We start from the raw sequence: 25,630 nt of genomic DNA, 5'->3' as shown, positions 1-25,630 counted from the left end.
CGTTAAAAAAGAAACGAAAGCGAGGGAAAGCGACGGCGGGCCGCTCCGCTGTGCTCCTTCACGCTGAGAGAAGCCGAGTGGTTGTTTTTGACGGGTGAGGTAATGGCAGGGGGGTTCGTTATGGAGAGGGGGCGGAGCCCTCCGTTCTGGTTGGCTGAGGGCGGGGCGCGAGCTTGGCTAGGCGGCTCCTCCGAGGGATTCTATTGGTCACCTGAGAGAACGAGGAAGGGAGGCGGCGTGGAGGTGAGGAGGATGGGGACGTGGCTCGGCTTCTCCGGCGGTGGCTCGGCTGCGGTGGGACCTTCCCGTGCAGGTGAGGCGTTGCGAGGTGGGGTAGAGAGAGGAAGAGCTATGTCGTTCGCCCGCCCCGCCCCCCCCCCGCTTCTTTCCCTCACTTTCCTGTCGGCCCTGAAGAGACTGAGGGATCCAGGCTTGAAATGAAAGAAGGAAGAGGCTCCGAAACCGGATCCTGAATCGCCTTCGGCGGCCCACCCTCGCGTGTGAGCTCATGACACGATTTGAGTGGCAGTGTCCGTCAACTTCAGAGCCGGGGGCCCGTTAGATAAATAAAATAAAAATAACTGACTGATCAGCTGCGTCGCAGATAACTTGGTTCTGCCTCCCCTAACATAATGCCTGCCCCCCCCTCAAAATAAATCATGGTTACACCCATGCCTGGGCTGGACCCTTCCGATGTTTTATTGGGTGGGGGCCCTGAAGTGACCTCAGCCCCAGGATTTGGCTCCGAAGGTGGCGTCATAAAGGAAGCAGCGCTGGACTTGAGTTTTGTTGTTGGTTATTTTGAGTATAGGACCAGATAGTGGTGGTTAGCGAGTTGGATCCTTCCCGAAAAAGAGGGGTGGGGTGGGGGTGGCTTCTTCCTCTCCCTCCCTCCTCCCCACCAAATCTCTACTATTTGTTACATCTTTAGCACCAAGGGAATAATGGTGTGTCTTGCTGCTCTCCCTGCTGCTGGACCTGCCCTGCCCTTTAAAGCAAGCGGCGTTGGGAGCTTGGGAAGTGGACGCCGCTTCTTCCTTCCAATGGACGGAAAGGATATACACCTTTATGCACCTTGGTCAGGGCAGATGTAAATGGTCTGCTATAACTAGTGTTTAATGACCGTTTCATAAACGCCTTTCCTGGGACTAGATGTTCTCCCATATATATATGTAAGAAGTTGGTGGCAGCAGCAATCAAGGTCATCAGACTACTCCCTGGGGTCCATAGATGTTTGAAGGGGATGCTGAATTGAGTCATAGCTCCAGCACAATCTTTAATCTACCCTTCTTCCTCTTTCCCCAGTATTTAGTGAACTGAGTATTATGGAAGTAAGGAATGTGATCTTACTGTGAGGAATAAGTCTTGCTTGGGAGTACCTGAAAACCTGGAGCTATCCTTGACAGGATTGGTGGATCTGAAGTCTTAATGGCTACCCACTGCTGTTTAACACACTTGGCAGGGCACTTGAGCCCAAATTTGCATGTCCTTATTTCATATGTATAGATGCCTCTGGGAAATTAAGGCAGTGGGTACATTGGGATCTCACCAACACTATGATCCACCATCTTATCATCAAAGTAAAACAACAACAGGTTTTTTGGGGAAGAGCAAACAGCAGGAGATCAAGGAGCTGCCCCAGAGTTCCAAAACTTAGATCTCCAGACCACTCCATAACAATATGGATTTGCAGCATCACATATTCCCGGTTATTGTACAGAACAAAGCCATGCCACAGCCCTTGACTTTAATGGGTTTACGATCTATGTAGACCAGAGAGATTTGGAAAGGAAGAGGTCAGGGAAATGTTCACTATTGTTGACTGCGAGAAGGAAGTTGCTTGACAAGTAGAGAGCATGAGGTGTTGCAGGAAAAAGGAGCACAATAACAAAAGCAATGGAGGTGGGAGCAGTCTAGGTTAGTTACTAGGAAATTAAAATATTGTAATCAATTGTACTTTATTTTATTCATTTAACAATATTTGAATACTGCTTGATTATAATAAAAAAACCTCTCAGTAAGTAGCCATTTTACTTTTTGTTTTGAAATGCAGAGTTGGGAATCATCATTTATTGTCCATATAAGAAGATCAAGCAACCATTCCATTAGTGAAAATTAATTGAAGAGTATTTGATATAATTCAAGGAAAATAAATTAAAATATTTTTCAGTAGAACCTCTTTCCATCTTGATAGATGTTAGCTAGTGCTATGTTTTGGACAAAAAGCAGACCAAGACAGAATATGTTTTTCATAAAAAGCAGTGTAACCTTGAAGAAAGAAGAATGTGCAGTGCTTAAGGTATTTTCATCTCCTGGTTTCTGGAATTTGAATTCATATTTGTTTCAGTGGTTCAGCAGTATACTAAGAATGACAGCTAATTTTTATTAATTGATCACACTGTATATATATTTGAGATGCAAAAAGCATATAATGGAAAGTTTGGCATAATTTCTGACTGCTTTCCTATGATTGGTAATAATTGGACCATGAAGGTAACTGGATTTATTTCCTTATGGGTGTTGGCTTCATTGTTTTGCTGTCAACTAATAACACCTGTGGAACATGAGGATATAGTGAAACATGCAATAAAACTGCATCGTGGTAGAGGAGTTGCTGCTACACAGAGGAAACAATGGCTTGTAGAAAACTGCAGAAAGCTATCTGGACTCCTGCGTCAAAAGAATGTGGTTCTCAACAAACTAAAAAGTGCAATAAGAGCAGTAGAAAAGGACTCGGGGCTGTCACTTGCAGAAAGAACTTTTCAGGTCCACACATTTGAAATTTTTCAAAAGGAGCTGAATGAAAGTGAAAATTCTGTATTTCAAGCAATCTACGGACTCCAAAGAGCTTTACAAGGTGATTATAAAGATGTTGTGAACATGAAGGAAAGTAGTTGGCAGAGATTGGAAGCTTTGAGGGAAGCAGCAATAAAGGTTAGTTCTCTTTGCAGCTAAAAATTTAATGTTATAAAACGAAAGGATGTCAAGGTAGCTACCACCTATAGACGGGTTTCAACAAAGTATTAGGTTGGTTTCAACAAACTTGCTGGCTGTGCTTGGTGGAGAAGGGGGAATCACACCCATCACATTAATTCTGAGATAATGGTTTGCTTAGGGCAGTGTTTCCCAACCTTGTGCCTCCAGCTGTTTTTGGACTACAATTCCCATCATCCCTTGCCACTGGTCTTGCTAGTCAGGGATGATGGGAGTTGTAGTTCAAAAACAGCTGGAGGCAGAAGGTTGGGAAACACTGGCTTAGGGCAATATCTGGTGTTATACTCTGAGTAGACCTATTAAGTCTGTTTATTCCAGTGGCTCTATTCCGAGTATGATCAACACTGGGTATTGCCTTTAGGGCCAAAGTTGCAAAGAAAGCCAATGCGTGTAAAATTCCCCATATTATCAGTGGTCATATTTGGGCCATAGATGTTATGCAAATGGCACATCTATGTATGATGCCCAGACAGAACAGAAACTCATGACTGATTGGGCAGGCTGCTGCATACTCCACAACCAAAAATGCCCAGTAACTGACCCATAGTGAGTTATGACATTCAGTAGTAAGAACTACTATTCCGCTTTCAAATGCAATATTAAGTGTCAAGTTCTTGTTCCATCTGTCCAAATAGTAGACAAAATATTTCTCAAACACGTTTGGTCCTATCATTTGTTAGGTTTATAAGCCTTTGATAGAAGCAAACTTCATTAGCTCTTGACAAGGTGGCCAAAGCCCCTTATCATCCAGAATTAAAAATCTGCTACTTCCACTGTTGCTGGGCAAGGAGATGCCTTTCTTAAGTAAGGAAAGAAGTGCATGCATGCCCATAAAAGTTGTTATGACAGCAGAGGATATACAGTCAGTGAGACTGCTCTTTTGTCATTGTCACTGGAACTCCTTTTCCAGCAGTGTGGTCATGAGAAGGGGTGGCTGCAGAATGACAATAACCACATAATAAAATGAGGAGAGAAATATTGGCTTGCATTTTTATACCTAGAGAGATGTTATGTTGTACCTTATAGTTCCCCATAAAATCACTGGTGATGTTGAGTAAATTGCTATATTTCACCCTTAAGACATGTATGTCATCTTGTACTTCCTAAGTGAAAAGTGGGATATAAATACATAACAGTTAATAAATAATGGCTACTGAAAGGAGTAAACACTCTGCATATGTTGACTGTCCTTATTATAAAATGGCCTTTTTAAGGATTTCACTCCAGCTTTATTGAGGATCTAGAGCTGAAAGGCAATTTAAGGACCTCAGGAAGCTCTTTATATGAAGTATTTGTTCTGCAGCTTTTTAAAAGTTTTGTAAGAACTTTGACAAAATGAAATGTTCATCTTGTGAATGTCAGCTTTGAAAAAATATCTTAGAATTTTTTTAATGAATTCTAACAGGAAGAAACGGAATATGTTGAACTTCTAGCAGCAGAGAAACACCAGGCTGAAGCCCTGAAAAACATGCAGCATCAAAATAAAAGTTTATCCATTCTTGATGAGATTCTTGAAGATGTAAGAAAAGCAGCTGATAGGCTTGAAGAGGAAATAGGAGAGCATGCCTTTGATGACAACAAGTCAGTAAGTTTATCTAGAGAGGGATTTTTATAGCGATTGAGTTCTGCTACTTACTATCTTATATAACAATTTATCAGAAGTATTCTTATTAAGTATTTTTATGTTATGTTCTCCAATTAAGTGGCATATTGGCAGAATAAATAAGAAGACTTTCATTTCTTGTTGCAATATACGGTAAATTCTAATTTGAAATCCAATGCAATGGGGAGGATTCCAAGACACCAACTGCAAGTTTTCTTCAGTGGTGAGAGGCGAGAAATACATAGTAGCTTGTATGTAACCCACATAACTGTAGAAATTAAAAGTAGCAAAGCTAGAAACTTTTAGAATAAAAAATGGCAATGTAAGGGAAACACAAGATTGATATCTCTGACCTAGAGGTTATTAAGGCAATACTGTACAAACAATTTATAAAAACAATTTATAAAAATTGAAATCCTGGTGTTGTAAGAATAGACTGGATTACTGCTACGCATTATATGCAGGGCTGCCTCTGAAGACTCTTTGGAAGCTTCAGCTGGTGCAGAATTCAGCAGCTAGGTTGCTCACTGGGGCAAAAGGGTTTTAGCATATTAAACCGATCCTGGCTTCCGGGCCCACTTCAAAGTGTTGGGTTTGACCTATGAAGCCTTAAACAGCTCAGGACTGCAATACTTCAAGGACCATCTCTCTCCATAAAAACCACATTGGAGAGGTACCTATGGATGTTTCTTCAGCCACAATCAGAAGGCTTCCAGGGCCAGATCTCTGCCCACAGAGAGGGAGGTCCACACTGTTCTGTGACCTCTGAGGATCACCTCTGAGACCATAGGATTGCTTGCTCATTATTATTATTTCCTTTTAAACTCTAAAAACAAAAAAAAATGGCATAATAAATAGATGACAATAATGAAAAACCTTTGCTTCCTTGATAGGTGAGGGGAGTGAATTTTGAAGCTGTTTTAAGAGTAGAAGAAGATGAAGCAGATACTAAAAGAAATATTTCAAAACGGGTAGTAGAAGATGATTTGGGTCTAAGCATGCTTATTGATTCCCAAAACAATCAGTACATACTTACTAAGCCCAGAGACTCTACCATTCCACGTGCGGATCATCATTTTATAAAGGTAATGTATGTAAATAGGGCTGAGCATATTAATAGAACTAAATTAAAAGTATTGTGTGTATACTTACATTTCAAAAGACAGAAATATAAACAATTATGAACATATTAAAGTTATTTACCAATACCAGTTTGTAATTGTGTTATATCCGGGTGTTAGGAACTTTTTATTGCTGTCATATCTTAAAATACTACTGGGTTTTCCCAAATTAAAAATGCTGGTATTGAAACCTGGCAAAAATGGCAGAAAATAATGAATATTAATTTCCTCTACTTCTGAGAATTAAAAATTGTGATTTTAGGTCCTACATTGGACTGCACTAGCTTGTATGATTATCTCAAGATCATTCTTTTATCTGAAATACTGTGAAGCATCTTCTTAGACTCTGCCCTGGATGGTTGTTATAGAGATTATTCAACCACAAACTTGTGTTTGCCACGCGGAGTACCCTCAACAGGATGGTAATTGCCATATACAATGTAGCTATTTGATGTAGATATCACTCTGCCTTAACTGAAAGAGACTTCTAGACAGGCTCCATTATTAAACATGTCAACCTTTTTACAGTCCCATTATATATAAATGAGAAGTCTGAGTTCTGGTACTAAAAGTAGTATAAAATACTACTATGATCCCTCCATCTGCTTTTAATGCAGAAAAAATTATAGGGTGGCTCTATGGCTCCAAGTCAAAGCTCTTTCCCATCACCCTCATTTTTGCAGAAGCTGAGTTTATTTTTGAGTTGCCCTTGACCAGCCATAGGCAACCTTGGCCCTCCAGATTTTTTGGGACTACAGTTCCCATCATCCCTGACCACTGGTCCTGTTAGCTAGGGATCATGGGAGTTGTAGTCCCAAAACATCTGGAGGGCCGAGGTTACCTATGCCTCCCCTTGACACTAAAGGCAGCAGGGAAGTCCTTGCTCATATAGGAGCTCCTGCGTATGCAAGAGCTTCCGATCTGAGCTCTGTGTGCCATAACTACAGCAGCTGTTCTTACAGAGCTGTACTGGGTTAATTTTTAGTGACAGCTGGCATAAAAAATGAATTTAGAACTTGTGATCTGATTCCATTCACAGCTATGGGGGGGGAAAATTAAACCCAAATAAGAATGTGATATGCCCCATAAATGCACCCTGGGCTGCTCAACCAGCTCACAAATGAAATGGAATTGTTGTGAAACCAGTACCAACAAAGGGCAATATTAGTTGTGGTTTTTTTTCCTAGAGAAAAAGGTGTTGGAATGCACATGCCTCAGCAGAACCCACCTCAGTGATCCTCTCCTTGCCAGCCAGAGGCTTGCTTAGGCTGCTCACCTGAGGCAAGGGGAGCTTTCCACACCGCAGCTGACCAGCTTAATGGCCCCCCTCCCCATGCACCTCTCCGGCTCAGCTGAAGTGTGGAGAGGCTTCTGTGCCTCAGCTGATCAGCTTAATGAGCAACCCCCCCCCCATATGTCTCTCTGACTAGTGTGAGCCAGAGCAGCTCGGGGCTTGCTCATTTGAGGCATGGCTTTCCCACACACCAGCTGTTAGCCAGGAGGCTGAAGAGCCTCAGCAAAGCCCTGCTGTGCCTCCAGCTCACGAGGAGACCCTCTCCAGAGCCCTCATATTCAGGCTCTGGGGAGGATGCAGTGGCATAGCGTGGGGGGTGCAGGGGGGGCCAGCCGCACTGGGCGCAACATTTGGGGGGGGGCGCACTCGCTGCCTCCGGAGTCACCGAAGAGCCTTGGGTGCAGGCTGTAGCAGAGCCCCATGGCAGCAGCCCAGGCAGCAGCAAGAAGAAGCTGGCAGCAGCGGCAGGTTAGGGGCGCAAATTACTTGCCTTGCCCCGGGTTAGGGGGCGCAAATTACTTGCCTTGCCCCGGGTGCTGACAACCCACGCTACGCTGCTGGGAGGATGTCCTCATGAGCTGGGGGTGCAGTGAGGCTTTGTTGGTCAAGCCTCTCCCCCAACTTCTGGGGCCCAGCTGAGAGGTGACAGAACGCTGTTCTGTTAGGGGGAAAAGCCTTGAATATTAGTATTAGGAGTTAGCCTGAACAAACGAAAATCCACACATAAGGACTAATGACAAAAATACAGTATTTTGTTGTTGTAAAAATGTTGGTATAAGCATTTTCCAACTGATATTAACACCAGCTTTATTTTCATTTCATGTTTCATATGCATAATGAGTGATAGTTTTTTAATCTCTCCCAAGAGGTTTCACAGAGGGAGAGCATGCGAGCCCACGGCTTGCTCCTCGTCCCACTCAACTCCAGGTAGTGTTTCAGGAATGCAGTGTTCCATGAAAAGGCCCAGTGACGATCCATGAAACCTCTTCCTTCCTGGATCAGTAGTATGTTCCCTTGCTTTGCATGTTGACATATGTGTGTGGAACATTTTTATTTTATTTTTGTTTTATTTATTAGGATATTGTCACCATAGGAATGCTATCTTTGCCTTGTGGATGGTTATGTACAACAATAGGATTACCAACTATGTTTGGATACATTATTTGTGGAGTACTCTTAGGACCATCAGGATTAAACAGCATTAAGGTAAGATTTTGGAGAGGTACAATGCTACATAAGCTGATATTAATTTATGCACCAGGGCTACTCCTCCCCCCCCCCCCCCCAGTCCTGTACAGCCCCAAAATCTGCTCTGGAGAAGTAAGGGAATTAAGGGGTTTATGTATGCTTTCCTTATTGTGGAAGTAAGATGTAAGCAGATACTGTATGTATAGCATGACTGAACTTCTAGTTACTACTTTTGCAGAAGCTGACTATATTTTGAGACAATTAAAAAGACTTACCTGTGGCAACTGAACAAACTTGTGTTTTTCAGTCAATTGTGCAAGTAGAGACACTGGGAGAATTTGGTGTGTTCTACACACTGTTCCTCGTTGGCTTGGAGTTTTCCCCGGAAAGATTAAGAAAGGTATTGCTCCATACAATGTATGTGCATCAGCATTGCAAATAATCCAAGAGAAAAACAGCATTTTGGATTGTTCAAATTTGCATGATTTTTTAAAAAATGTTGCTTGACTAGACATTTTGTTTTAATAATTTTTTGTTTGTTCTCTTAACACCTCTTTTTAAAAGACTTCTACAGTTTCCAGAGGGTTATTTTTTTGAAAATAAACACGTGTTCTCCTAGAATACATAGACACAGAGGCCTAGTTCTCACTGAGGTGGCAGATTTGTGTCTGGGTTATACCACTTCAGATGGCACATGTGGGCTCAGATGCTCTTCTGTCCAAATTAAAATCCTTGCACGTGGAAAGCTAGCATGCTGAGAACACTGTGATAGAGCCATAGTCTGAAGTGGGTAGGACTCATATTTAGGGCATGATTGGCCCCCAGGTGCAAAGGCTGCAGCCACCTAGGGACAAAAAACAGAGCTAGAGACTGAGAAAAGAGAGACTATTGCGACTGCATCATAACTAGGCAAGTCAGAAGAGCAGTAAGGTGGAAGCTACAGAAACAGCTCTGAATGGGAAAGTACCTCCAGGGCAGTGCAAGAGTCTTGAAAGTCTGAAAGTCGGATAGGCAGAGTAGGTGGTGTTAGCCTGGCAATTTAATATTGCTCTTCTGCCTGGATTCTCACCGAGGTGGCAAACCTGTTTGTACCATTTTTCTTTCTTCTCAATTACTACTCCTTTTTACATTCTCTTTCCACTGACCTTCCAGCTTGCGCTCAGCTTTTAATTCTTTCCAAGCTTCTTTGCTAGAGCATAGTTGTGTTCATCACAGCCCCTTTAACACTTCGTTGGGTTGTCATTCCACATCTTGCTTTGCCTCTGGACTCCACTTTGGGAGCTGTGAGCTGAAAGAGTCCATCAAGCTACTATAAATAAATTTTATATGGGAATGCTTGCATGCTAAAGAGTTATTGCCTTACTGACAGCTTATTTACTGTTTGAACACAAGTTAACAATTTACTCAGTAGTGTAGGATTGTTTGTTTTCTGCTTGTAATAATATATATCCTAGCACTTTTTTCAGTTAAACATCGAGGACAAGGGTTGCATTAAGCAGGTGTGAGTTTCCCAGTTCATAATCTATAGCATAATATAATCTATTTGCCGGGGAGGGGGAACTCTTATTTTTTTGGAATTCATATTGTTAAATAGATCCAGAAACAAAGTTTTGGTTGTCTAAAGAACTCTCAGGATCTATATATTCTGAAGGTGTATTGCATAAAAAATTAGCATAAAATTTAAAGGATAAATACAGTTGCAATGTTGAAATAGTATTATGCTAATCTAAGTGACCATTATTCTCAAAGGTGTGGAAGATATCATTGCAAGGACCCTGTTACATGACATTCCTGATGATTGCATTTGGCTTACTGTGGGGACACTTGCTACAAATTAGAGCAACACAGAGTGTTTTCATTGCTACTTGTTTATCATTATCAAGCACACCATTGGTATCCAGATTCCTTGCAGGGAGTGCTCGGGGAGATAAAGAAGGTAGGTGGATCCTTAACCTACTGAATTCTTCCATTTAATTTTAGCCCAGACACATGGGCAAAAAGAACTAACCTTAAAAGGTACTGATGAACTTTTAATTGTCATAGAAGGGTGCTCTTAACTATCAGTTAACTTCCAGTTAAATAATGAGAGTTTCGCATAGTGATGGTCCTAACCTGAGTTCTTTACCCATTAAGTTATAGGATCCATTTATTTTTGCCGAATTTTCAGATTGCCCTTCACTTTTCATCATATTCTCCAACCTGGTACCCTCCAAATGTTTTCAACTACAACTTCCATCAACCTTGGTAAGAATGACCAATGGTCAGGAATTGTGGGAGTTGTAGTCCAAAGTGTCTGGAAGGCTAGGTTTGAGATCCATGCAGTTAATAATCCATGCAGTGCCTTCCATGCAGTTAATAATTTCTGAAGATTCTATCCCTAGTTTCTCAGCCGATATCTGAGTTAACAAAACTTATCTTGCAGCATGTCTAATCACAGCACTCCATAATGCTTTCTGTGCGAGATAAGTTGGTTTCTATGAAATGCAAGCCTCAAGAGACATGTATTGTAATAGACTTCTAGAAAAGCATAGATGCAGGCTTAGATATATTCTACTGAAAATATAAAAGCTTGAGTTACAGATAGGTAGCCGTGTTGGTCTGCCATAGTCAAAACAAAACAAATTCCTTCCAGTAGCACCTTAAAGACCAACTAAGTCAGTTCTTGGTATGAGCTTTCGTGTGCATGCACACTTCTTCAGATACACTGAAACAGAAGTTTCCAGACCCTTCTATATAGTGAGAAGGTGGGGAGGGGTATTACTCAGAAGGGTGGTGGGAATGGGTGATTGGCAGATAGCTGTGATGAGCCTGTTGACGACTCTTAACGACTGCAATAGGTCTTACAGGAAAAAGCAAGGGGTGAAAAATGGCTTTGTCATGTATAATGAGATAAGAATCCAAGGTCTTTGTTCAGACCAGGTTTCTCCATGGTTTTAAGTTTGGTGATAAGTTGTAATTCAGCAGCTTCTCTTTCCAAAGAGAAGCTTTAAGGTGCTACTGGAAGGAATTTGTTTTGTTATAAAAGCTTGAGAATAAGACATCTTAATAGAATCCTGTTAATACATCTACATGTGTAGCTTTATATTTTCAATGATATTTTGTCATCTGCCTGGTATGATGAATGGGCTAATTATGGAACTGAATCATGAGTTGCGTACAGCTGTTGCAGATGAGAGCTAGAGGAGTTTTTCTTCCTCTCCCATAATACTACAAACTGAATTGTAGGAGATTCAGGACACCCAATAGGAAACAATTATTTACACAGCACATAGTTGAACTATGGAATTCATTGCCACAAGAGTGTGGATGGTCAGCAACTTAGATGGCTTTTAGAGGAAATTAGACAAATTCATGGGGGATAAGACTATAAATGCCTGCTAGTCATGGAGATATGCTACAGAGCCGGACTTAGGGAGGTGTGGGCAGTTCCCCTGCACAGGGCACTGAGCCAAGGGGGCACATCATCAAATAACAAACAAACACAAACAAACAAACAAACAAACAAACAAACAAACAAATCAATATTTATGCTGGTACCTACTCAAAGTTAGGCCCTGGTCAGGCAGGTGATTGAATTTCTGCAACTATGATGTAGTGCACTTGAGAGCAAAATGAAAGGCAAGAGGGGGGAGGGCACCAAATAAATATTTAGGGAGCCAAATTTTGTCCTTGCTCAGGGCACCATATTACCAAAGTCCACCCCTGTATGCTAACTCCAGGTTCAGAGAAAAGACAGCATGCCTCTGAATGTAAGCTGCTGGGGAACTACTGGATTTGTAAAATTTCCAGGAATTTTGAAGCCGCAAAGAAACCCATACCTTTTAGGGGGTGGGGGTGAGGAATGGACATTTTCAGAAAAAAATGCAATACATTTTAACAGTACTCTTTACATATTGAAAGTCAGTTTGATACTTTAGGAACATAAAATACATTATGCATAGCTTGGTTTACCACAGAAATATGACTGGTATTTTAAAAGAAGATTTTATTCAGACAATAATTATTAATTTGTTTTTTAAAGTCTTTGTTCCAAATGGAGTTATAAGCTGCTCGACTGTAAGGAAGTTCATCTCTATGATTTTGCAAGCGTATGTGGAGCAGGCAAAAATAAGAAGAAAAACCATCAACATTATTGTGAAACAAATGACTATTCTTAAAAACTATTACGTCTTCTCCAGTCCTCCACAGTGTTAAGCAGACATAAAAAGAGCTCAGAAAAAGAGGGGAGAAGGAACAAAACTTACTGAACCCCACGTGAAATTTAGTCTTTATTCTATCAATAAATTTCAGTTTCTTCATATTTCCCATCATATTTATCATGGACTGACTTCTAAGAAGGTTTGCCCAAGTTGAAACAAGCTTCTAACCTTCCACATGTCAGTTTATTTCTTGTTTTGGTGTGTTTCAAAACATAGACCAGCTTCTTTCACGTGCTACAGAAGGGGGAGGAATCTGAAGTAGGTAAGAGACAGGAGAGGCTGTACACTGGACGCTCAGGTTGCAAACGTGATCCGTGCAGGATGCATGTTCGCAACCTGCGTCTGCGCATGCACAGGTAGCGATTTAGCGCAAAGTGCATGCACAAAGTGCGATTTAGTGCTTCTGTGCATGCGTGACTGCCAAAACCTGGAAGTAACCCGTTCTGGTACTTACGGGTTTCGGCAGTCCACAACCCGTAAAAACACAACCTGAAGCGGCTTTAACCCGAGGTATGACTGTATTGTGCATAGGTCTTGCCACTATGTTGCAGGAAGGTTACGCTTGGCAGAATCCCAGATGCTCTGTCGAATATGTTGGCCCAATAGGTTCTGTACTCTGCAGAAAGCAAGCTTTCCTCATCAGACTCTAATTGTGCTGCTTGTTTTGTAATGGAGTCAAACACAGAAGCAGTGCGGTCATCACTTACATTTCTGCCCTTGAATCTTGGATCCAGCAGATATGCAGCAGCATAAATTGCATGGCAACAAAATTAGGTTGGAACTTGGCTTGTATTTGTATTGTACTGGCTTGTATTTTGGGGCTCAAAATGACCTTTCCATTGATTTGCCATTCAATAATAGATATTCTGAAAGTCATGCCTTCTTGCGCACATTTTCTTAGACACTCATTTTATTTTTCTTTCTGTAAGAAGAAGAGGAGGAGTTTGGATTTGATATCCTGCCTTTCACTCCCTTTAAGGAGTCTCAAAGCGGCTAACATTCTCCTTTCCCTTCCTCCCCCACAACAATCACTCTGTGAGGTGAGTGGGGCTGAGAGACTTCAAAGAAGTGTGACTGGCCCAAGGTCACCCAGTAATACTTTCACATGTATGAGTTCCGTCCAAATAGATATTATATAACAAGTTCATGATAAATGGCAAATCATTATCAAGGAAATGGATGCTATTAATACTGTATTGCAGTTCTTGAACATATTTAACATCTGCCTCTTTTTTTTAATCTCCCAGGAGATATTGATTACAGCAGTGTTCTGCTTGCAATGTTGGTTATGCAGGATGTACAGCTTGGCTTGTTTATAGCTGTTATGCCAACTCTTATTCAAGCAGGTGTTGGCACACATTCCAGGTAACAAAGTTCATTCGTTTGCTTTTATTCATTACATTTTTAGCCTGTCTTTTCTCCAAGGATTTCAGGACTGTGTACATGGTATGTTTATTTTCCTTCATGCTGCATGTCTCTTAAAGTGTGAATGCAATGAAGTGTTTTATCATACATCTAATAACTAATTTACTGTTGACATATGGTACATAATTACTGGCTTTCCATGCTACAGTTCAGAGGTGCAAATGAATTGCAACCGTAAATACATTGGAGTTTCTATGTCAACTTTATTTTCATTAGTCTGGCTCTTCTACCTTCAAATTGCTCTTTGAATTTCACTGAGTTTGATATGTAAGTTCCTGAAGAGGGCACTGGCCAAGAAATTGGTGCATGCTATCAATTGTACAAAAGGGACGCAGGTGGCGCTGTGGGTAAAAGCCTCAGTGCCTAGGGCTTGCCGATCGAAAGGTCGGCGGTTCGAATCCCTGCGGCGGGGTGCGCTCCCGTCGTTCGGTCCCAGCGCCTGCCAACCTAGCAGTTTGAAAGCACCCCTGGGTGCAAGTAGATAAATAGGGACCGCTTACTAGCGGGAAGGTAAACGGCGTTTCCGTGTGCGGCTCTGGCTCTGGCTCTGGCTCTGGCCAGAGCAGCGATGTCACGCTGGCCACGTGACCCGGAAGTGTCTCCGGACAGCGCTGGCCCCCGGCCTCTTGAGTGAGATGGGCGCACCAACCCCAGAGTCTGGCAAGACTGGCCCGTACGGGCAGGGGTACCTTTTACCTTTACCTTTATCAATTGTACATGCATAGGGCTTAAATGTTAAATACATCCTAATACTATTTATTTTGTGACTCAGATGTCAATTTAATTAGGTTATAAATATTTTTCGTAGCTCATTTAGTAGCTCATTTTTAGTAGCAGTTTTGAACGGTTCAGTATACCAGCTGGATCAAAATGGTGTCTGGTGGTATCCAAATATAAACCAAATTCAACATGGGAACTGTCATGCTGAATTGGGCAACAGTAACTTCAGTGACGTCCAAACTGGTGCAATTTATACAGTTCAGTCTGACATCTAGATTCTAAATGGCATGTGACAGTATCCAAAAGCAGGCCAAAACACACTCCTCATTCTCTGGAACCATCATGCCAAAGTGGGCAGTGATATTTTCTGATCCTTTGGCACTGGTGCAGTGTGGAACATTTTGGTTCATCATCTTGATTCAAAATGGTGGCCAGTGCTAAACATAGACAAAAAACTGGCTCCTCCTCCTCAGGAACTTCCACATGATATCTCAAGAGGCATTCAAATGCTTAGAGGGCAGGGCAAACAGACACACCACTTTCAAAAATATTTATAGATAAGGCTCAACTTTTATTCTAGCTTAAATATTCCCCAAGTCTGTTTTTTTTTTAAGACCAGGTGTGGCTAACCTGTGGTTCTCCAGATGCTGTTGGACTCCAACTTCCATCAGACCCCTTCAGTGTGGCCAGTGATTATGAATGATGGGAGTTGTAGTCTAACATTTGCAGGAATTGTGGGTTAGGAAACTGTAAATGACAGATACAGATTTATGCACACATTTTCCTGTTTAATAAGAAAACTCATTTTAAGAGGGCTTTTAGAATGACACTGAACGTGACTTTTTCTTCTTTTTCCCTAGCACCATCAAGGAAATACTGAGAATATTGATGCTGATTGGACAAATTCTCTTTTCTTTGGCTGCTGTCTTGCTTATATGTCTTGTTTTAAAGACTTATCTAATAGGACCATACTACCGCAAGTTGCATACAGAAAGCAAAGGAAATAAGGAAATTCTAGTTCTGGGAATATCTGCTTTTATGTTCCTTATGTTAATGGTAATTTTTCCAAATATTTCTTTATTTTTAACTTGCACATGATATGGTGATATATTAATTTTGAAAATAATTCCAGGAGACAATGTAGATTTCATTCATGGAAGCTGGCTTCATAGGTGAATATGTAAATTGCATAAAACATTATGTCAACAAATTTAATAACCAATTTAATAACCAGTTTTAAATGAATATTGGAGCGGTCAGAAAGCTGGCTGCTCATAAAAATGCTTGTGCATAGCTTAAAATGCTTATGCGTACATAGTCCTAGCTTAAAGTTCTTTCATTGTATAGCTAAAGTCCCACCCATATAGCTGCCATTATTGCAGACATCATGGCCTGCCATGTCTGAGTCAAAGTCTGTTATCTGGGTTGTCTCTAAGAAGTTACGTCAACTTGATGAGAAGGAGATACGTTAAATGGGCATGTTTAGCCTGGGCATATTTAGCCTGGAGAAGAGGAGGTTAAGGGGTGATATGATAGCCATGTTCAAATATATAAAAGGATGTCACATAGAGGAGGGAGAAAGGTTGTTTTCTGCTGCTCCAGAGAAGCGGACACGGAGCAATGGTTCCAAACTACAAGAAAAAAGATTCCACCTAAACATTAGGAAGAGCTTCCTGACAGTAAGAGCTGTTCGACAGTGGAATTTGCTGCCAAGGTGTGTGGTGGAGTCTCCTTCTTTGGAGGTCTTTAAGCAGAGGCTTGACAACCATATGTCAGGAGTGCTCTGATGGTGTTTCCTGCTTGGCAGGGGGTTGGACTCAATGGCCCTTGTGGTCTCTTCCAACTCTATGATTCTATGATTCTATGAAATCTCCTGGTGCCCCCCCAGTGTTGGCTGGTACCCATTTGGGCCAGTAGGACAGATGACAGGGAGGTCAACAGCAGGTGGCGCTAGAGCAAATGACAGGCAGAGCCAACTTCTTTTCTGTTGGGTTCTACATCTAAGACTAAGGAGGAGGAAGCTGATAAGCAGTGCTACCTCTCCTTCCTGGATTGGCTATAAGAATCCAGGCAGGTGGGGTTGGAAGGTAACTGCAGGGTAGAAGGGAAGAGCCAAATGTTAACTGAGTCCATGTAGACTAGTCCTTCCATGCTACCTAGTAGATTGAAGAAATGAGTAGTGAATAGGCATAGAAAGATACAGAATATAAGCAAATACTTTGATGCTTTGACTGGATCTTATGTTCATTTTTACTCTTCAGTTATTTGGCATGCATTAGATCAGAAGCTGTATCTAATGATTTTGCATTGCCTTTGACCTCCCTTTCCATTTAGACAGCTACATCATGCACTGTTGCTCAGGAAAGCTCATGCCACAATAAACTAGCCTTTTAGATGCAGGAAGACTCTTTGTCCTTCCTGCTACAGATTTACACAGCAACCTCTCTGTAATATAAAACAAGTTTCTAAAAGCAAATATCTTGGTGCTAAGGCATTTTTGCTGAATGCGCTAGTGTCAGATATGGCATAAAAAGTAAGTTTGAAAAATTCATATACATTTCTTAAAATCAAGTGTGCATGGCCACTTGTAGTTAGATCATTGCATTACCATCCTAAATACATTAATATGGTAAGTTTCCTTTGTTTGTATTTAATGAGAGGCGCTAGTGTTATTAGTTTGGATTTCAAGTGGATTCACTACAGTGAAATTGTGTTTAGGAACTGGGCTAACAGGTAATCAAGGATGGTAGAGACCATTTTATAACTCACAAAAAGATTACAATTTTAGAAGTCTTAAAATTGCTTATTTCCTCTAACTTTAATTATTGAAATTATAGTGTTTTCATTAAATAAGGATAGTGTTCTAAAAGATCTGCATGTAATATTTAATTTTTAACCAAAGTGGTTAATGAAAAGTTAATTAATAGACACAAAATAGTAATAAAAATCTTTTCCACTCCCTTACAGATCACAGAGCTATTGGATGTTTCAATGGAATTGGGATGTTTTCTAGCAGGAGCACTTATATCTTCTCAGGGTCATATGGTTACTGAAGAAATTATGTCCTGTATTGAACCAATACGTGACTTTCTTGCCATCATATTCTTTGCATCTATAGGTAACTTATTACAAAAATATATAAATGATTATTATTTTGACCAGCATAACAGCCAAAGGGAAAGGAATGTACATTTGTAATAACTAGATAAATTTCAATTGCATTATGCTTGTGAAGCCTATTGGCATCAACTGGTCATGGTGTGAAGGCACAGAATGTTTATGAGTATTCTAACTATTCAGGTAGACAAAACTATTGGACTAGACTCCAAAGAACTATGGATCTTCCAAAGTCATTAGGCTTATTCTTGATCGGTAACCACCATGATACATGACAAACTACCTGTGAAATTAAAGTGACTTTCAGTTTGTGATATAGCATGTGGAACTGTATAAAAAGAAAAGGAATTGAAGAGCTGGATTGATAAAAGTTCCTTATGTGAACCTAAGTAGCTCTTTATGTCCCAGAGTGTTTGCAGTTCACATTCTCTGAAGGAAAGGGGAGTTGTCAGTTTGTAACTGAACTGAAACATCACACAGCTCAGGGACTGGAAAGAAGTCCCAATAGTTACAGGAGCGAAGGTGACATGGTATCTAGGAGAAAGGTAGATCAAGAAATTGGAACCTATGTAACATCCCTCAAATCAGCTTCTATACCTAAGGACTGGAAAGTGGCAAATGTACCACCAATTTTTAAAAAGGAGGATCTTGGAAATTTGGGCTGGTTAGCTTTTATGTCCCAGGAAAACTTGTGGAAAGTATTCTTAAGTATAAAATGGCCAAGTATATAAAAGAACAAGTTGTTGCTAAAGCAAAACCAGCACGGCTTATGCAAGGGTACACCCCATCCCATTAACCTATTACTTAGAGTGTCAACAAGTATATAGACATATATGATCCAGTTGCCATAGTGCATCTGAACTTTTAAAATGCTTTTGACAAGGTACTGTACCTCATGAAAGACTCCTGAGTAAGCTTAGCAGTCATTGACTAAAAGGCAAGGTCCTCTTGTGGCTCAGGAACTGGTTAAATAACAGGAAGCAGAGAGTACAAATATATGGATAGTTGTCCTGATTGAGGAATGTGGGAAGTGGAATCCTCCCAAGGATCTGTATTGGGCCATGTTCACAAGCAATGTACAGTTAGAGGTGAGCAGTGAGGTGGCCATGTTTGCTGATGATTCAACACTGTTTGGGGTCGGTTCAAAGGGATTGCGAAATGCTTCAAAGGGATCTCTTTAATGAGTGAATGGGTGGTAAAATGGCAAATGCAGTTCAATATAAACAAGTGTGCAGTGATGCATGTAGGGGCAAAAATATCTTAATTTCACATATGCGCTCATGAGGTCTGAGCTGGCAGTAACTGACCAAAAGTGACACCTTGGGTCACAGTTGATAGCTCAATGAAGATAGTCACCTAGTAACATCACTGACAGGATTTTTTATTTTTTTTACCTAATTCAGGAACAACCAGCTAGTAAGCATCACTACTATGCTTTAGAGACAGTATCTACAGCAGACTCTGTAGGCTGAAATACTGCATCTGGTGGATAGTACTTTCACCTGAATTATGCAACCTCTCTAATATCGTGGGTAAAATGAAAACATCTAAAATATTATTCTTTACTATGGCATGCTTAACTCAACAACAAGCTTTAAGAAAGATTCCTGTCAATATTTAATCACTGTGCTCTTTTATAAATATTGCAATGTTTAGAAAAAAGTCACAATAGCTGTAAGATGCTTCTTTTTCTCTTGCAGGCCTTCATGTTTTCCCTACATTTGTAATATATGAACTCACAGTCTTGCTGTTCCTTACATTTTCAGTGGTAATAATGAAGGTATATATATATTCAGTACTTTAGAATAAAATTGAATAAGGTTGATATTTTGTATTATGTTACTATGATGACTGCAACCCCACTCCCTGCAACTGGTATTCTGTGGCTTAAGAATGCTAGATGAAGGACACAACTGATGATTTTTTCCCACAAGAACCTAACCACAGGTTTCTATTTTACAATGCAATCCTATCCATGTCCACTCAAAAGTCCTACTCAATTTAGTGGGGTTTACTCCCAGTTTTGTCAAATTAGGACTGCAGCCTTGGCTCTGGTTCAGGCTGCTGAATGCAGATTGTGAGAATGCAGTAGTAATTTATTAATCATTACTACAGTGGTACCTCGTGTTACGTACTTAATCCATTCCGGATGTCTGTTCATAACCAGAAACCGCTCATAACATGAGGCGCGCTTTCGCTAATGGCACCTCCCGCTGCTGCCATGCTGCCAGAGCACGACTTCTACTCGCATTCCGGGGCAAAGTTCGCAACAAGGGGCATCTACTTCCGGGTTAGCGGAGTGCTTAACCCAAAGCATTTTGTAAGGGAGGGGGGCGGTACGTAACACAAGGTACCACTGTATCTGTATTAGTCAAAGAAACAACAACAGTAAAATGCCAATGTGAGATATATAGGCTGAAATTCTATATTAAACAATATATTTAAAAAGTTATCAGATTCCGTTATCAGAACTACAGAAGATTACTCAGATAAATGACAGCAATGACAGCAGGAAAATTAGCAACTAAATGTCCGGGAACAGAGAAATATATTCATGTAGTACTGAAAAGATATCTGCATCAGTGCCAGGCAAGCCTCCCTAATATATTATGTTTAATATATTGTTTTGATCTCTAATGTTAGTATAAAGCACTAGATTGGCTTAAAATATACAAAGAGAAGCTATATTTAATCCCATCAGAAGTGTACAAACTGCTGAAAGAATTGCAACTCACAAGCCAGTAAGCTTTTTCTCTTATTTCATATACATTTGTAGAGGGTTTTTTTACCAGACTGAAACTTTTCCAGAACTATAAAATTTAAGCAGGTATTCTAAGTTAAAGCCCATGTTTATTGGAATCAATGAGAAAGAATTGTGTCCAGTTCTTTCAGGAGTTGTTCCACTTAAGCAATAACTTTCTTATGAAGTCTTCACTACTATAGCCACCAGCATTGCAAAAAGCTTCTCCTGGAAGCTGGAATGTGGAGCAGGAGTTGCAGTGGAATGGGAAAATTTGTTTGGAAGCTCCCCAGTTTTCACTAATTCCCCTGCACCACATTCCTGGTCTCACCTGTGGGACGCCTTGCCCCTCAGCAGAGGCTCTGGAAGGCACAGTGTGTCTACAATGGAAAAAAAGGACAGCCTTATTGTGTGAGCAGCTTTCTCATTGTTACAAAGCTGAGATACAACCCTAAACACTTTAAATTTAATCTAGTATGCTGTGTAAAGATCACCTAGATTACAATCTGACTTGTTCTGTTCTGCTAATCAGTATAAACTAGATAACTGTGGTTAATTGAATAACTTCTTAACCTTATTTTATTTTAAGCAGCATAAACTTTCCTGTTTTTTCCACTGCATTGTTAAAAACATTCTCTCTCAGTTTTTCCTGGCAGTGCTTGTCCTTTCTATGATTCTTCCAAAGAGCAGTCAGTACATCAAATGGATTGTATCTGCAGGCTTGGCTCAAGTCAGTGAATTTTCCTTTGTCTTGGGAAGCAGAGCGCGCAGAGCGGGTATAATTTCTCGAGAGGTAAGCTATGACATCATAAAGCCATATCATGGAGAGCCAGGCTGGTGGTGTGGTTAAAGTGCCAGACTTAGGGGTGAGGAGAGACCACAGTTAAAATCCCCACACAGCCATAAAGCCATTTCACACTTTGAAGCATGTAATAAAACCATACTGTACGGTAAAATGGTCAACTTAAGGGATGTTGAGACTGGATGCTATATACACAGTTGTCGGTAGCTTCTTTAAGCTTTTTCCCCTTTTTAAACAAAAACAGCTTTGGAGTCTTAATGCTTCATTAGTAGAAGAAAGGGAGGGGGAAGAGCTGGTTAACATTTTACCTCCATTCTATTTCCTTTTCAAACCCACCCAGCTGTGTTCCCCCTTGCAAAATAGTGGTAGGCCTGCATTCCCCACCCATGGGTAGGAAAAAAAACACTTCAGAAGGGAGAAAAGATTCTAGCTCCTGCATTTACTTTACCTTGCAACCCCTCAAGGCTGTTTGGGGGTTCATTCTTCTTTGATGGGAAATTTGCACAAAAGTTGCATTAGGCCATGTCAAATACATGTATTCCAAAAGCTGGACTCCACCAGCCTCAACTTCTAGTAGCATTTTAGCTGTAGATTGACAAATATTAAAGGGCATGTTGGATGGGTAATAAAGGAATAAGAAGGTGTGGCTTGCCATAAAATGCTGCTTGTTGCATATTGAGCTTGGTTGTGCTATCTTCCAAGTCCTGGTAATAGAACAATAATGACAATCCTTTTAAGCATTGTGTGGTGATCTACTTGTGGGGTTGAATAAGTATCTGCTGCATAAGTGGGGTGGTAGGTTACGTTGTCTCTAGTTGCCATTGTCTTAGTTACCTTCATGCTGTAGCATCAGAAGCAGCCTAATGTTTCTGTGAGTGAGAAGCCTAAGGATGGGTCCCAGACGGATGAAGAGGACTGCTGAGATCTTAAGAGTTTTCATTCGGAGGTCCGTAAGCAACCTCTGGTAAATGAAACTATATTAATAATGCTGGCAGATAATGGGCAACCCAGTGGAGCAGTTTCAGAGCCACTTGATAAAAAAGGGATAAAAAAACCATAGGGCGAAGACTATCAGATGGCCTGTTATACTGTTGTATTGTCTTCATTACTCCAGTAATATTTACTTCTTCACCTGATCTCTCAAACTCTCTTGTTGACGTTGATCTGTCTGTGTGTTTGGGTAGGTAAAGATGTCATGGCTTCTCCAGATGGAACTTTTATGACCTGCTAGTTCTGAGTATTATTTTAGTACAAGGAAAATTTCCACCCATTTAAGTGATGCCTTTGAAAAGTATTGTGGCAAAGTTATTCAAAGGCTGCAACACGGCAAATGTCATGATTTTGAAAAACAATGGATTAAGACTATCACAAGTGTGCAAATATAATTACGTCATATAATGTACTTTGCATGCATAGGAACATGGCTGGGAAAGACCTTTACCCAAGACCCTAGCCTAGAGCCACTGTCAGAACAGAAGACACTGTCCTTGGTGGAAGGATCTCTTTGAATACTTTAGTGGGTTTCTGCTAAGATTGTTTTTCTTCACAGAAATAACACATTTTGCTTCCCAATTTTTAGGTCTACCTCCTTATATTGAGTGTGACTACTCTAAGCCAATTGCTCGCACCAGCACTCTGGAGAGCTGCGATTATGAAATGTGTACCAAGACCTGAAAGACGATTAATTTCCTAAAGTTACTTAGTACAAATCTTTCATGAAGAAAGCATCCTTATAATCAACAAATGCAGAATTTCCCACACCCACACTACATAGCCTGAATTTTGGGAGGAAGAGCCTGTGTGTCCACCCCCACAAAAAGCTTTATTTCTTTTACAAAAAGTCTGCAAATCCAATAACTGACTGGTGTGCCTTTTTGTGAGAATCAGGCAGAATCCTGCACTGCATAAGAAAGACACTGATCACACAACGGGATTTCGCCAACCTTTCTTTCCACCCCAATCATTCCTGGAGCAGATTTTGAGGTACACAGGGGCCTGCGGGAGAGGAAAGTGAAGTCCCATAGTGTGAGCAGAAGTCTATTCCACTTGCACATGTGTGGTGCTGGATACAACCTGTTATTTACAGTCAGTGTAGTAAGTTTAATTAACATTTATAGTGCCTGTGGCACTGTTAAAGAACTATGTCATAAGTTAGTATCCAAATCTAACGGCCACAGTATATATATATATATATATATATATATTCAGTGCTATACAAACTTTAATTTTTTTATTCAAATATAAGCTTGAAAACTACTACAGCTATCAAAGGACTGAAAGTTAGTATGCCTATATTTACACTTAATTGATGCATTTTAAATAATGTAGTTATTTGTAACATTGATCTGTCTCACATTTTTTTGACAAAAATGTTTGTTGTGATCAGAAATGACTTTTTAGTATGAATAGCAAGAATTTATTGTGTTGATCATGTTAATAGTTCAAAACCAAAACATAGACATTGAAACTAAATTAAAACTATTTTTGGAAGATATGTTTAGGTTTGTGTTGCTTCACTGGATAAATCATCTTCTATATAGCAAGAAGGAAAAACTCAAAATCTAGTCACATTGAATAAATACCAGAAAGTCCATGTCTTTAATTCTTATAGACACATACTAAATGGTGAACTATTCCACCTTATTTGATTCCAAGTCTAATATTTAAAATGTGATTCTTTAACAATCTTTGTGGTATTCTATATGCAGCTATAGTGGCTCTGAGCAGCTTCCAAAAATCCATACTTTGTTGCTGCATGTGCTGTGGCCAGTGGCATAGCAAAGTCAGGTGGTACCCGGTGCGGAAAATTTGTGTCCCCCCCATTGAAATTATTAAAAGAAGGCAAAATGAGGTACTTACCGTTGCAAGTGTTATTTTCTGGTTTATTTACCTAACATTGTGAGCATAAGCACTTAAAACCTTCTTTCCTAACTTTATTCTCTGCAAATTTTGAAATCACATCATCAAAATCAATTCCTTTCGCTACTTTTGGTGGAAAGAAACACCCCCTGTGACTTAGTTGGTTTTTAACCAGTGTCCTAGAATCTGTTAATGCCCAGAGAGATAAAGATGTCTGTCCCCTTGCTCACGACCAGTCCAGAAGGTGGCCTGGCTGACGGGCCAGCTTCCTCCTCCTCCTCTTCCTCCCCAGCCCCGGGTTTGCCTTTGTGCAGGTCAGCAGGGCTTCCTTCCTGCTCTGTCTGCTACATACCTCATTGAGGGAGTCCCCAAAACTATCAAATGTAGACAAGGGAGCACTCTGATGAAGATCACGGCAACTGCGGATGAAGAGGGAGAAGTAATTTGTGTGCCATATAACAGCTCTTTCCAAAATTTAAAAACCAGTATCATGAACGTTACAATGCAAAAGACAAGCAATTAAAAAACACAACCAAACATTAAAACTCAAGGCACCCATAGCTGAAACAATATAAATCGGTGTAGCTAGCCACTCAGGTGCCCAGTGCAAGGCTCGCATCCTGCAGAAGGGGGGCGCTGCGTGGTCGCCTCCCCCTCAGCTGTAGGGCAGCTGAGGGAGAGGCAGTGGGCAGACGCAAGCCCCATAATGCCATTTCAGGCAGCACCAAACCTGCAGGCGCCTAAGCCACCACGTCACTCCCAGGAGAGACGCGTGGCTCCGGCGCACTGCAGGCCCCGCGGTAAGTGCTGGCCCCCGCCGTGTGGTGCCCAGTGCCAGCCGCCTTTGTTGACTGAACTAAAAAGTTTCATGAGCCCAATTTTATTATATTTTTTAACTCGTATTTTTGTCATTTTGCCACCCCCCCCAAGTGATGACACCTGGGGCGGCCCCCAACCCCCACACCCTCCTTCCTCTGCCACTGCCACTGCCACTGCAACAGAATAAAAGGGCTTAAAACTCCCTTAGCAATTTCCTGTTGGTCCCCTCACTGTTTCCCCAGATGTTAATCTTCAGGCTTTGCTGATTGTCACTCCTGCTTTCTTGCTGTCTTAATATGTCGTGATTTTTAAAAATAAATTAAGGCCCCAGTTTTTCTGATTCTGTTGCAGCTAAGCCACCCAAAGGCTGTTGAGCCAAGACTGGAGTTGGTCTCAACTGCAAAGTGAGGTTGGGATTCTGAGCTGATGTCACAGACGGGTTCCGATCAGTCCATATCCTGTAAAGGGGGGGGGGACCTGTTTTCCCTTAGGGTGACCGCTTAACACACCACCCAAGAGAAAAAGGAGAAAAGTGGATAAATCTTTTAGTTCTGTAGCAAGAAAGAATGAGTGCCAGGAGTTTTGTTTCCCCTGCCCTCCTCCATTGCAACACATGTTATTTATGTAATAGCAAGGGGGCTAACATCCTTCTGTCTAATTTGTAGGATGTCCTTGTTAAGCCCATCCTAACCTTAAAACTGGTGTGGGAATAAAGATAATTAAGATCAGTAATCTCTTGTCAATATTTG

At 40.9% G+C, this 25,630-nt stretch overlaps 1 protein-coding gene and 1 long non-coding RNA gene across 2 annotated transcripts; one reads left to right on the top strand and one right to left on the bottom strand.

Annotated features, from left to right (window-relative positions):
- The first annotated feature begins 210 nt into the window (after positions 1-210).
- TMCO3 (transmembrane and coiled-coil domains 3) lies at positions 211-23,697 on the top strand. Its single transcript, XM_081858123.1, has 13 exons — positions 211-313; positions 2,054-2,934; positions 4,400-4,579; positions 5,491-5,682; positions 8,090-8,218; positions 8,508-8,600; positions 9,950-10,136; positions 13,647-13,764; positions 15,405-15,600; positions 17,512-17,662; positions 19,362-19,441; positions 21,045-21,194; positions 22,783-23,697. The coding sequence occupies exons 2-13, from the start codon at positions 2,416-2,418 to the stop codon at positions 22,894-22,896; spliced, it is 2,109 nt and encodes a 702-aa protein (XP_081714249.1). The 5' UTR covers positions 211-313; positions 2,054-2,415; the 3' UTR covers positions 22,897-23,697.
- On the bottom strand, positions 8,612-25,154 carry LOC309339878. The gene is made up of 3 exons (XR_014155598.1): positions 25,113-25,154; positions 24,415-24,481; positions 8,612-9,488 (listed from the first exon to the last, which is right to left on the bottom strand). It is a non-coding gene; the product is annotated as an uncharacterized lncRNA (long non-coding RNA).
- Between the last annotated feature and the right edge of the window lie 476 nt (positions 25,155-25,630).

This window comes from Podarcis erhardii, assembly GCF_964252035.2.
Source record: "Podarcis erhardii genome assembly, chromosome: 4".
Taxonomy (NCBI): Eukaryota; Metazoa; Chordata; class Lepidosauria; order Squamata; family Lacertidae; genus Podarcis; species Podarcis erhardii.
This window is presented reverse-complemented; position numbering and strand designations above follow the sequence as displayed.

What these genes read in the sequence shown, in the direction of transcription:
- TMCO3 (XM_081858123.1), top strand. Translation starts at nt 2,416, where the DNA reads ATGCAAAAAGCATATAATGGAAAGTTTGGCATAATTTCTGACTGCTTT. An exon ending in CATATTCTTTGCATCTATAG is followed by an intron (nt 17,663 to 19,361) that starts GTAACTTATTAC and finishes TTTCTCTTGCAG; the next exon opens with GCCTTCATGTTTTCCCTACA. An exon ending in TTTCAGTGGTAATAATGAAG is followed by an intron (nt 19,442 to 21,044) that starts GTATATATATAT and finishes ATTCTCTCTCAG; the next exon opens with TTTTTCCTGGCAGTGCTTGT.